Source organism: Armigeres subalbatus, chromosome 2, assembly GCF_024139115.2.
Source record: "Armigeres subalbatus isolate Guangzhou_Male chromosome 2, GZ_Asu_2, whole genome shotgun sequence".
Classification (NCBI taxonomy): Eukaryota; Metazoa; Arthropoda; class Insecta; order Diptera; family Culicidae; genus Armigeres; species Armigeres subalbatus.
The window spans coordinates 33,926,233-33,939,020 of NC_085140.1; the positions used below are offsets into that span (position 1 = coordinate 33,926,233).

General features: G+C 38.2%; 1 protein-coding gene across 6 annotated transcripts in view; it reads left to right on the forward strand.

Moving 5' to 3' along the window:
• LOC134218437 (axotactin-like) overlaps positions 1 to 12,788 on the forward strand; it is a 285,251-nt gene that overhangs the window by 252,126 nt on the left and 20,337 nt on the right. For all 6 annotated transcript variants that reach the window (XM_062697425.1, XM_062697426.1, XM_062697424.1 and 3 more), the window contains 2 exons: positions 12,158 to 12,339; positions 12,416 to 12,718. In XM_062697425.1, the coding sequence (XP_062553409.1) occupies positions 12,158 to 12,339; positions 12,416 to 12,718 (485 nt within the window). The remainder of the gene's footprint in view (positions 1 to 12,157; positions 12,340 to 12,415; positions 12,719 to 12,788) is intronic.

Sequence of the window (12,788 nt, forward strand, 5' to 3'; positions counted from 1 at the left end):
TACTTTGAAGTTTTCCCGAGAATTACTTTGAGAATTCTTCGGGATTTTTTAATTCCTGTGGAACAATCTTCGGAATTTCTACTATTCGGTATTTGATTTTTAACTAACATTTTTCGGAGTTTCCATTGTCCATAAGAAAACCTTCTTGCTCGGGATGTTTTTTTTTTCGACCTAACTGTCAATCGTTTAGCTGATTGCAGCATCGCTCTCTAGATCGATTTTAGTTCGAGTTCGAGTGTATGTAATTAAGAGTGGCGACACTGTCAGAATTAAAACAAAATTCATCTGTCATTTCCCATACAAAATCGTGTTCCAAACGAGCAGGACCCCTGTCAAATGCAGAACATGTCGCCACTCTCAATTACATACACTCTGGTTATGTGGATATGAAAAGTAAACACGTATTGATGCAATTACACCATTATTGAGTCAGTTGATTTATTCGCTGATTTTGTAATGTAAACAATAGGACAAATCCAGGGACAAATGAGCTTAAGAGATATAGAAAATAAATCTTTTGAAACCCAAGCGTGCACACAATGGAACAACTCTGAAAAAAAGACGGACAAAACCATATTGTGGCGTTCAATACAGATTTATATCCATGATTTGCTCATAGAATGTGTATGGCTGGTCGAGTTGTTAAACAGCGAGAACTGAGAAGTGAGAAATGGATGTTCGAAATAAGTAGGGTAAGACGGTAAAATATGCCCCCCCTAAGGGAATACCTTGATAACTTTTTACTTTTCAACGCAATTTATGCAAACTTTGTGTTATTTAGTAGTCCGAAAAGTCGCAAATGCATTGCCTGTGAGTAGTCAAAGGTTTAAAGGTTCCCACTGATTTTACCCCTAAGCTAGTTATAGTTTTCTAGACATCAAAGGGGGGCGTTTTGGCCAGGTGGGGCGCATTATACCGTCTTACCCTACAGAGTAGTGAGAAGCGAGTACTGGAAAACGGAAATAAGTATTGAGTAGTGAGATGTGTGCAGTAACATGTAAGTGGTGAAAAGTGAGAAGCGATAGTTGCGAAAAAAGAAGTAGGATGTCTCCAGAGACGAGCCAGCCTAGGGCTGAAAGTCTCCTTAATAATAAATCTCCTATAAAAAGTTCGTTTTTGGAGCGAACATATAGCTTTTACGTATACTTTGTTGAATGTGAGTAGTGTCATAATCAGAAGCAAGGAGAGAGAAATGGGAAGTGATAATTGGAAGATGAGAAGCAACATGTTAAGTAGTGAGAAGTGAGTGGTAAGACATAATACAGAAAGAAGATGGAAGATACAGGAAGGAAAAAGAAAGAAGGAAAGAGAAAGTACCTCGTTTCTTACTTCTCGTTCCCCGGTCATCACTTCTCACTTATTCCTACTCCCTTCTCACAACTTATTCCTCTCTCCTCATCTCACTACTCTTCTCAGTCCACACTTATCACTTCTCACTATTCATTTCTCATTACGCACATCTCACTTCGTACTTCACACTTCTCACTTTTCACTGTTCGCTTCTCACTTATAACTCCTTATATCTCCCTTCTGACTTCTTAATTCTTACTTATCACTTTTTACTTCTAACTTCTAACTTTTCACTTCTCACGTCTTACCGCGCGTCTTACCGCACGGCTAAGGAGGGACTTCTCACTTACGATTTCTTATTTCTCACTTATCATTTTACACTTTTACCTTCTAAATTTTCCCTTCTCATAACAACTTTACGCTTCAAATTTCTCACTTCTAACTTCGCACTTCGCACTTGAACAGAAATTTTGTCCGTGGACAACAAATATGTAGATTTTTTATATACTAAGTATCAAGTTTTTCGAACCACTCGTAAAAAATTACACACTATGTCATATTGTTCAAAAAAATAGCAGTTTTTATTTTTGATATACTGGCCATACAAATGTCATATTCTACAATTCGTCTTTTTTGAATAATCTACTTTGTGCCTCTCAGCACCTTGATACAAGCTGATGACATTTCAATTAATTGTTTTGCCTTTCTCGTATACTAAGTATACGGTAAAGGCTATATGATCGCTCCAAAAACAAACTTTTTATAGAAGGCCCGGAGACCCATAGTGTTATATACCGATCGAATCAGTTCGATGAATTGAGGTGATGTATGTGTGTGTGTATGTGTGTATGTGTGTGTGTGCGCAAAAACTACTCAAAAATGTCACTCACTTTTTCGGGCACTTACCTTCAACCGATTTGCTCGCAACAAGTTGCATTCGACGCAGAATCCTTTCCCATTGTTTCCTATTTGAAATTGGCCAGATCGGACTATGGGATCGGAAGTTATGGCCAAAATACCAATTCATACGAAAAAAATCGCGTTAAAAATGTCACTAATTTTTCGGGAACTTATCCTCAACCGATTCGCTCGCAACAAGTTGCATTCGACGCAAAATCCTGTCCCATTGTTTCCTATTTGAAATTGGCCAGATTGGAACATGGGATCAAAAGTTATGGCCAAAATACAAATTCATACGAAAAAAATCGCGTAAAAAATGTCACTCATTTTTCGGGCACTTAACATCAACCGATTTGCTCGCAACAAATTGCATTCGACGCAGAATCCTTTCCCATTGTTTTTTATTGAAAATTGACCAGGTCGGACTATGGGATCGGAAGTTATGGCCAAAATACAAATTTATACGGAAAAATCGCGTAAAAAATGTCACTAATTTTTCAGGCACTTATCATCAACCGATTTGCTCGTAACAAATTGCATTCGACGCAGAATCCTTTCCCATTGTTTCCTATTGAAAATTGGCCAGGGTGGACTATGAGATCGGAAGTTGTGGCCAAACTACCTTTTTGCCTTTCTCGTATACTAAGTATACGGTAAAGGCTATATGATCGCTCCAAAAACAAACTTTTTATAGAAGGCCCGGAGACCCATAGTGTTATATACCAATCGACTCAGTTCGACGAATTGAGATGATGTCTGTGTGTGTGTGTGTGTGTGTGTGTGTGTGTGTGTGTGTGTGTGTGTGTGTGTGTGTGTGTGTGTGTGTGTGTGTGTGTATGTGTGTGTGTATGTGTGTGTGTGTGTGTGCGCAAAACTACTCAAAAAATGTCACTCATTTTTCGGGCACTTATTTTCAACCGATTTGCTCGCAACAAGTTGCATTCGACGCAGAATCCTGTCCCATTGTTTCTTATTTGAAATTGGCCAGATCGGACTATGGGATCGCAAGTTATGGCCAAAATACAAATTCATACGAAAAAATCGCGTAAAAAATGACACTCATTTTTCGGGCACTTATCCTCAATCGATTTGCTTGCAACAAATTGCATTCGACGCAAAATCCTCTCCCATTGTTTCCTATTTGAAATTGGCCAGGTCGGACTATGGGATCAAAAGTTATGGCCAAAATACAAATTTATACGAAAAAATCACGTAAAAATGTCACTCATTTTTCGGGCACTTATCCTCAACCGATTTGCTCACAACAAGTTGCATTCAACGCAGAATCCTATCTTACTGTTTCCTATTTGAAATTGGCCAGATCGGACTATGGGATCAAAAGTTATGGCCAAAATACAAATTTATACGAAAAAATCGCGTAAAAAATGTCACTCATTTTTCAGGCACTTTTCCTCAACCGATTTGCTCGCATTAAATTGCATTCGACGCAGAATGTCTCATTGTTTCTTATTGAAAATTTGCCAGATCGGACTATGGGCTTAGAAGTTATGGTAAAATTACTATTTATTGTGAAAAAGAGTTCAAAAAGTCTAGCTAGCCGAAAGGGACAAAAGGTCGAAAGGGACAAAACGTCGAATGGGACAAAAGGGTGAAAAAAATAAAAGATCAATAAGATCTAAAGGTCAAAAGTCACAAAAGGTCGAAATGGATAAGAAACTGAAACGGAGAGAATCAATTCCGCACCAGAGTTGCCTTACACAATTGGCAAAACTCTACTTTTTTATTTTTCACAATTTCAACAAATACATAAAACTCAATCAATATGTATAGATGGATGTTTGAGTTTTCTAAATATCACTTCGTTCTTTAAAAATGGCGCACGCCGCACATCAAACACATCGGCGTGTATTAAGGTTACCCCAAATACACGCGATGAGACAATCGCGACGCGATTCTATTGCCTGTCGACTCCGATTATGTTGGTATGGATGCGTAAATCGAGCATAGCAAGCATCCACCCAACGATATAATCGCCGCAACAAGCTGTCGCCGTCTAGGAGATGAAATCGCTTAGACTTTGAGGAGCCTTTACACACCGGTGTATTTTTAATGCGCGCACTTGCGTGGCTGCGGCGTGCACTATTTAGACAGATTGAAGTGACATTTAGAACATCTAGATCTCCATCTATTATTTGCACTCATTCAATGATTTTTATTCAATTGTTAAAAATAGTGAGAAATAAAAGGGCTTTTTTTTGCCAACTGTATAGAACAACTCTGTCTCGCGCAATACAAGTTTTATTCATTTCTTAAATTAACAATCTTTTTTTATTTATAACAGAACTATCTAGGTATTCATAATATTGGTTCATGGTAATTACTCCTTCTTTGAAAATTGCTCATTCTTCAACTTTGATTGATGAGATGAGTGTGGTATTTCTGCATGAAAATAAATGCATTTAACACACTTTAGAATACACCCAACTCGTTCTTTATCAACCTTTTGTCCCTTTAGACATTTTGTTCTTTTCGACATTTGTCCCTTTCGACGTTTTGTCTTTTCGACCTTTTGTCCTTTCGACCTTCTGTCTTTTCGATCTTTTGTCTTTCGACCTTTTGTCCTTTCGACTTTTTGTCTTTCGACCTTTTGTCATAGATTCGCAGTAACCATATTGTGACTGAATCCGATCATATATAAGTTACTGTGATTGATGTGCAATATGTGTGCTTCTCAGGTCGCTCACAACAGATTGCATTCGACGCAGAATCTTGTCCCATTGTTCCCTATAGAAACGAAGATAGAAGCGAAAATACTAATTTTAAAACTACAAAATAAAATGCCATTTTTTACTCTTATGCTCATCCGATTTGTTTGCCACAAATTGCGTTTGGCGAGAGTTTTTTTATGCATATAAATAAATATGACAAATAAGACCAATCCGCATATTGGTGTTATTTTAGATTTTCCCAAACCTTTTGAACGAACGAGGAAGGCACCATCACCGCTAGGTGGATTAATCTGGGTTTTTTAGATATTTCCAAAACAAAAACTGTTATTAATTATTTTGAACTATTTGATAGTGTGTAAATTTTTTACGAGTGGTTCGAAAAATTTGATACTTAGTAGGGGAACTGTTCCATTTTCCATCTCACTGAACATATATTCATCTCATCGCGAAACAAAGGAATGCAGCACCAATCTCGTCACTTATTTTTGCTAACACGCGTGCTTACCGCTGAAAAAAAATCACAAAAATGAGAAACAAACCAAATTCCTTTCCATTGCTTTTTTTTGGATGGGATGAAGTGCCAAACTCTTCACCTAAAGGAAAATTTCAACATATTTGTAGTTCATCGCCAAAATTTCAGCTCAATCGGTCATTGGGGTACAAACTTACAGCTTGTCAAAGTTGGTCAGTTCGTATGAAAATCGGCCTCCGCTGCTATAATTCTTACCGGTGTAGGAGAAGAGGCTCCAAAACGCCAAACCCCAAAATACCCATGAATAGCGTTACAAATAATACAAAAAGCAGTATTTGCTTAGCTAGGGCATATTGCCCCCCCCCCCCCTTCCCCTAACTGTTTCTGACAACATCGAGCGAGGTAAAAATGCATTGGAAAATTGCTTCGACTTGGAGAATATCGAGTAAGGGAAATTTCGACTTACGGAGGGAACACAGTATGCTAGATTCCAGGGACTTTGAATTTCATCGAGTAAGAGAAAATATCAAGCTACAGAACCAAGATGAATACACAGTTAGGTGTTTCAATCTGCCCAGTTTATGGACGAGAAGAAGGCGGGGGTGAAAAATTCATTTTCGGTGCAAAACAAAAATCCAAGATGGCTGAATCGTGAATTTGGCAGATTGGAACACCTAGTGGTGTATTCATCTTGTGCAGAACATCGAGTTAGGGAGAGTTCACTGTAATATAAAGATCGATTTTCAATATTTCAAAACTAAATACATATACAACATATCGACCCGTTTTATATCACAAAACAATGAATGGCACTAATATACGATAAACTGCAGATAACATGGTCCTTTTGATTGAAACTTCTATTAAATGAAAAAAATATCAGAAAAATAAGCCAATTTCTTGATTAAATATTAGCCTTTTAGGTAGAGGTGTGCGCCGGTCCGAAAATGGTCGGCGGCGGCGTTTGTCATAATTTTGGTCGGCGGCGGCGGCGTTTTCGTCGTCACGCCGAAAGCCATTTCAGCCGGCGGCGGCGGCGGCGTGAATCGGCGTGACGATTTTTGACGTAAACTACGTCTAAGGGGAAGACTCGGATACAGGGTGTAAAATGAAAATTTCAAAATTGGGGACCGTCACGAAATCATGTAAGATTTGTAACATTAATAGGTCCTTTATCTTTTTTTCCAATCGCGTTTCTTTTTGTTATTATTTTTTTTTTCTTTTTTCGGGACATTTTTACCGATAGAATCTTGTATTCGCACAACAAAATTCTTAGTTTTACCAAAATATTTATTTGGAAATTAACTGCCTAGCAACTGCCTTGAAGTTTTCCCGAGAATTACTTTGAGAATTCTTCGGGATTTTTTAATTCCTGTGGAACAATCTTCGGAATTTCTACTATTCGGTATTTGATTTTTAACTAACATTTTTCGGAGTTTCCATTGTCCATAAGAAAACCTTCTGCAATTCCACGGGAAATTATTAAATAGGAGGAAATTCTTAAAGGCGGATTAAACGGTTATGAAATCAAACACGGTTTGGCTGAACATTTCAGGCAAAAGCGTTTGCTCTAACAGGTCATTTGACCAAATGAGACATCTGGCATAAAATGCCGTTCGACTGTAATGGTCGTTTGACAGAAAAGGTCATTTGCCTGTGTTGCGATGTTATTTTGCAACCAAATTCAGTTAAAGTAGAAACCAAATTCCCTTGCTACGCTTTGGTAATTTCTGGATAGACTGGCAATGAGAGTAGAATTAGAAAGATGAGTGGTTCAAAGATCCAAAGTCCAACAACAATACAAAAATAGTTGCTTTGTGTGAACCGGAATAAAGGATAATTAAGAAGTTTATCATAAATTAAAAGTAAACCTGTAACAAACCGTTCCAGCGTAGCCGAAGCCAAACAAGATTGCTGATTAGGAGTAGGAGTCAAAGCAGTGATTGCACTGAAAAATTGTACTGTATAAGGTAATGTGTCATGAATTTATTGTAAATGAAATATATTTCAGCTTTAGCTGGTCAATATCATACCGGATTTCTACCCTGCTGAAAGAAGTTCAGCACCTAATCACGGCTCCAAACCCTATTGGCAACAGCCTGAAAAAGTAATTTAGCCGAATGAGTCATACGTCCGAAAACAGAGGCGTGGCCACTTTCCGACACGTGGGTAGGACAAAAACTGTGTTATAAAATCTATAGAATACTTTTAGGACTTTCCGGAGATTTTTTCGGACATCTTCAGATAAGCTATAGAACTCCCTATGACTATTAAGACAATTATTACATTTCCAGAGTTTATAGAACATTTCCAAGAAGTATGTCTTCAAATATCTTTACGAAATTCCAGAATTGATTATGGTTTTCTGTAAATTTTATAAAATATGTAATTGTTTCAAGCAATTATTACAAACTTCTAGGAATTCGAACCTTTAGAAATCTTCAGAAATATGGCTAACATCTACCAGTAAAGCTTATGCTCGTCCAAGAATCTTTCAGGGTGTTCTGTACTAGTAGTAGTATAGTACAGTAGTTCTTATAGGTTTTCATAAATCCCAAGAATTTTAGACTTCTTTCTTTCAAATTTCTAAGATTTCAATAAACTCTAAGAAGCTTTCAGAGTTATTTTTTTCATAGGCTTGATACCGCGCATCCGGATGTGCTTCAATCATCAAAAACTAGAAAAAATATTTTAAGCTCTTTTTAGTGGAATGTATTCAACCGTCTTAGACGGTTGATCAAAAACTACATTTTTGCATATTTCTGCAATTGTTCTCTCATATCCTTGTTAAGTTTCTCAATTTTTGCAGACGAGTTTGGCAGTCTAGTGACTACAGCTTCTGCCTTATAGACAGGAGGTCTGGCAAAGACTACAGTCTCATAATGTGGCATAGACTACATCACTTTTTAAAGTGAATCCTTGGTGTACACTTCTGTTTATCTAATATCTACCCTACAGAATTCACGCAATTTCCTTTTCGTAGTATTGCGGGGAAGCAGAGGTTTTCTCGGTCTCTAGTAGCAACAATAACTACACACTAACATTCCTCTTCTTTCCCAACTGCCTGGCGCCGTTATTGATCTATATTTGAGTGCTACTGAAACATGTACATCCAGGATAGGTGGTAAATTCCAACCTTTATTCAGTTGGATCATACAGACAAGTACAGTCAGGCTAAGCTAAGCTAATCTAAACGGTATCCTTGTTTAGATATTCAATTTTTGTTCAATTCGCCTGTTGGTCTGTCTATTCTTTTGAAATTTCAGTAATTCTCTGAGCCTGATCTAGTAGATATAATTACGTACTTCCAGCATTTTTTTAAGAGCAAAAACTATAAGAAAATTCAAGACTTCGCTGCAAAAACTATGAGAAACTTCAAGACTTCTTGGGAAATTTCAATACATCATTGAGCCATTTTTGGAATAGAAAAATCCTCGGAGAGTCCGAAGAGCCTTTCAGAATAGATTTCTCTTTTGCAATCCCGGGAACATCCACGATTGTCAGTTTAATCTCTGATAACCTTTTAAACCTTTGATAGACTTTAAAACGTTTAAACAATATTTTTTAAGATCAAGAAATTGAAACAGTACTAGATCTTTTAGTTATCCATATGGTATGTTCTTACCATAATCATAGGTAGGACTATTCTTCTACTATCCTACACAGGTGTGTTCATGCGTAGGACATGTCCTACTTGTCCCACCCACTCCCGGTGACACTGGCCGAAAATGTCATTTGCTAAACAGGTGTTATGGTCAGAAATGTCGGACCCTTGGGCCAAATGACATTTCTGGTCTAATTACCTCTCTGCAAGATCAGAAGCGAACCAGTCAACTGCTGCAAGTCTGTTGAGTTAGAACATAATAATAATAATTACCTTTCTACCAAACGACCATTTCGGCTAACGGTATTTTCGGTCAACCTATTTATCCAAAAGACTTTTTCGACCAAATGACCAATTCGGTCGATTGTGCTTTTCGGCGTATGTGCTTTTCTGAAATTCGAAAAACCTTTCGACTATGTGACCTCCGCTTAAACGTCCCTTCCTGTCGTTTGGCCTAAAGTCATTTGACAGAAAGCCATTTGTTCGAATACCACTTGAACGATAACACGTTCAGCCGGAAGTCAACTAGCCGAATTCCATTTGCCCAAAACTTTTATTAGATCGCTAGAGGTTAGTCCGAAAGCGACATACAGCCGAAAGGGACAATCGGCAAAACTGGTAATTTGGCCGTAAAAGCTGGGCAAACAGCACAAGTCATTTAGGAAGAGTAATTTGGCCCGTAAATGTTTTTTTCTGCGAAACAACCAGTCGGCCAAATGGCATTTTCAGCCAAAATGATCATTTCAGCTAAACGAATTTTTCATAAAAATGACCATTTCAGTCGAACGACACTTTCGGTCAAATGTCCACTTCAATCAAATGGCCCTTTCTCCCAAATAGGCTATTTGGCAAACCGACTTTTTCAGCCCGACGAAATTTTCGGCCGTATGACCCTTCCGACCAAATGACATTTACGGTCAAATTATTAATTCGGTCAAACAACTTTGTATATTCGGCCAAACAACTTTCGGCTAAATGGCTTCCTGCCAAACAATGTTTCTTCCTTTTTATGTTGAATATCTTGTCTGTGCATGTTTTCGAAATGGAGAATTTTATATTAATTTTGCGAAAACTAATCCACCTGTCTTGGAGGGACTCGAGCCTTCCGCCTCCTACTCTCTAGATTGACTTGATAACCCCTAAACAACAATACCATTTAATGGTCCACTTTGCGGAAAATGCCATCATAATCCAAAACAACCTCTTATGTTTTGATAAGAAAATTATTTTGAGCTTTTTAGTGGAATGTCTTCACTTGTCATAAGACGAGTTTATACAATCCCATTGAATTCCACCACTTTATTGTATCTTGACAGATACCTATTTCGACCTCGACAGTAAGGCCGTCTTCAGTGTCTCGTACTTACCTCGTACCGTACCTCTCGTACCTCAAGTCGAGTCAAATACGAGACACTGAAGACGGCCTTACTGTTGAGGTCGAAATACGTATCTGTCAAGATACCATTAAGTGGTGGAATTCAATGGGATTGTATAAACTCGTCTTATGACAAGCTCTTATGTTTGCTTTTCCTAATCGACGCATATGCTTTACTGCTGTATATCCACAAATATTGTGAGTATATCAATCGGAAGACAATTAACTCTACAGAAACTACATTGAATCTTGAAAACTTCCACGGAAAATTAATTTCTACTTTTAGAGACATTTTGGCAGCTAGATTTGCATTATTCTGAAAGCTTATTCAATACAGAAACAGCTGAAACTAATTTAGGTTTGATGAGGCTCATTGATTTTTGTTTCAAATTTTAAAAGTGGTGTTTTCGGGGCGAAAAAACATATATTGTATTTCAACATTGTTCCCAGTTTTTACTACAGTAAATTTTTACTTTCTACACCCTTTTTGTATTAAACCTCTGAAATTTTTGTTTCGCTGCTAGGAAAAAAATTTAATTTATCGTCACGCTGCTCGGAGCTCCCTCATCCCCCTTAAAGGGTAACGTACCTTGTGGATAGCCCAAGTGGATTTTATGCTATAGTTGATGTCGGGCAACTTTATGAACACATTCTATGAACAAATCATGGATCTAAATCTGTATCAACTGTCTCAAAGAGGTGCAGTGTCCTCTTATAACTTAAAGACAATGTACCTTAAGAGCTGGGGACATGTATTAATTTTGTGTTAAGGTTGTATTAATATTGCTTTCAAATTTCTACAACAAGCTACTTCTCCGAATATTCCAGATCTTTTGGCCACCTGGGATTGAGTCCTTGCATTGGTTTTGCCTTTAACAATCGGTTTAGAAAAAAAAAATGGCATATCGAGTTTCAAGAGTTGGCCACCTCTCCGGATGTTCCGGAATATACGTAAGAATTGGTATGAAATCAATTCCGTTTTAATTTTACCAACAAATTATCATATTTCAGTCAAAAAGACGCATGGTGCGGTTTGGTAGAACCCCAACCATATGTTCCAGGACTTTCAGTGACCAACCGGGATCAACTGGTCCTTGCATTGATTTTGTCCTCGCATTGCTACACTAATCGATTTATTACAAAAATTGACCACTTCTCTTGATGCTCCGGAGTTTTAGGAGAACCGCTACGTAGTTACCAGGGGCCAATAAGTGCTGCTTTCGAAAGTAATTAAAATATCGCGTCTTCGTAGCATAAATGGATTTTTATATAGGTTACTTCAGTAGATGTTCCGGAATCCAGACCATTTAAATTGTTCTACACTTGTCGTTGTGAACAATTGTGTGGGAGGTGCCATCCTTCTAAGTGGAAAAAACCAATGATACGCCATCACGAATATCGGGGTTTTGGAGTTATGCTTAACTTTTTAAGGGATGTTGCAATATTCAAAGTAGGTGTTGCAATACTTATTTCAGCGCTTCCATACTTTGGTGCATATTTTTTATATGTTCATATCGGACATTCCATGGACCATATGAATGTATCGGACAGAAAGCCCCTGCAAGGCATTTTTATTTATTCGAACCTACAATCCATCATGCGCCTCCATGTCGCACACGACTTGGAATACGAAAAGAATGGAAAACGTTTTTCAAAGCTGATCATACAAAACCTTATGAATTAAAAATTGAAAAACAGTCAACAGCCAATCATAGTACCAGTAACTAATGTGAACAAAACAAGTTGAGTTTGAATTAACCTTGTCTAACAGTATCGATGGTCTCATAAATTTTGCTTCATTTTCCGTTTCAAACAAAAAACGCCAGACATTTTCATCCAGGTGAACAATGACACCATGAAACCGTTGGAGGAGTACATGCTGTTTACGAAGTCCCATGTGGATTTGATCCATGTCATCAATTCCCAGGGCGTTCGCTCGGCCCAATGTAAGCAGTTCGACGTCATACAGAAGCTACCCCTCAGCGAACCTGCCCTTAATATGTCCTCGGTAAGCATTCGATTAATCAAGCCTCCAGCAATAATCCCAAACCATTCATTCGTTTCCTCGCATTCTTGCAAAACAGGGCTCGGATAAAAACTGGGTCGTGGATGCTCCGAGCCGGATAGCGTACGAGGCCATCCATCCGGACCCATCGGACGAGGAGGACAAAACTCAGGTGGTGTTCATCACGTTGACCGCGGTTTTCGTGGTGATTGTCGTGTGCTGTCTGATTGAGGTGTACCGCTCGGATCGGGAGTACAAGAAGCGGCAGGAGCGCAAAACGGACGAGGACATCATTCTGTCCAAGGAACAGGCGACGGCTAAGATGCATTACGAGGCGGCGGCAGTGGCCAACAATGCCGGAAAAGGGTACAATTATAAGGCGGTAAGCTGATGGATTTGGTATTGAATTGATTATTATAAGTACTTAAATAGGTTCTATGGGAATGTTCATA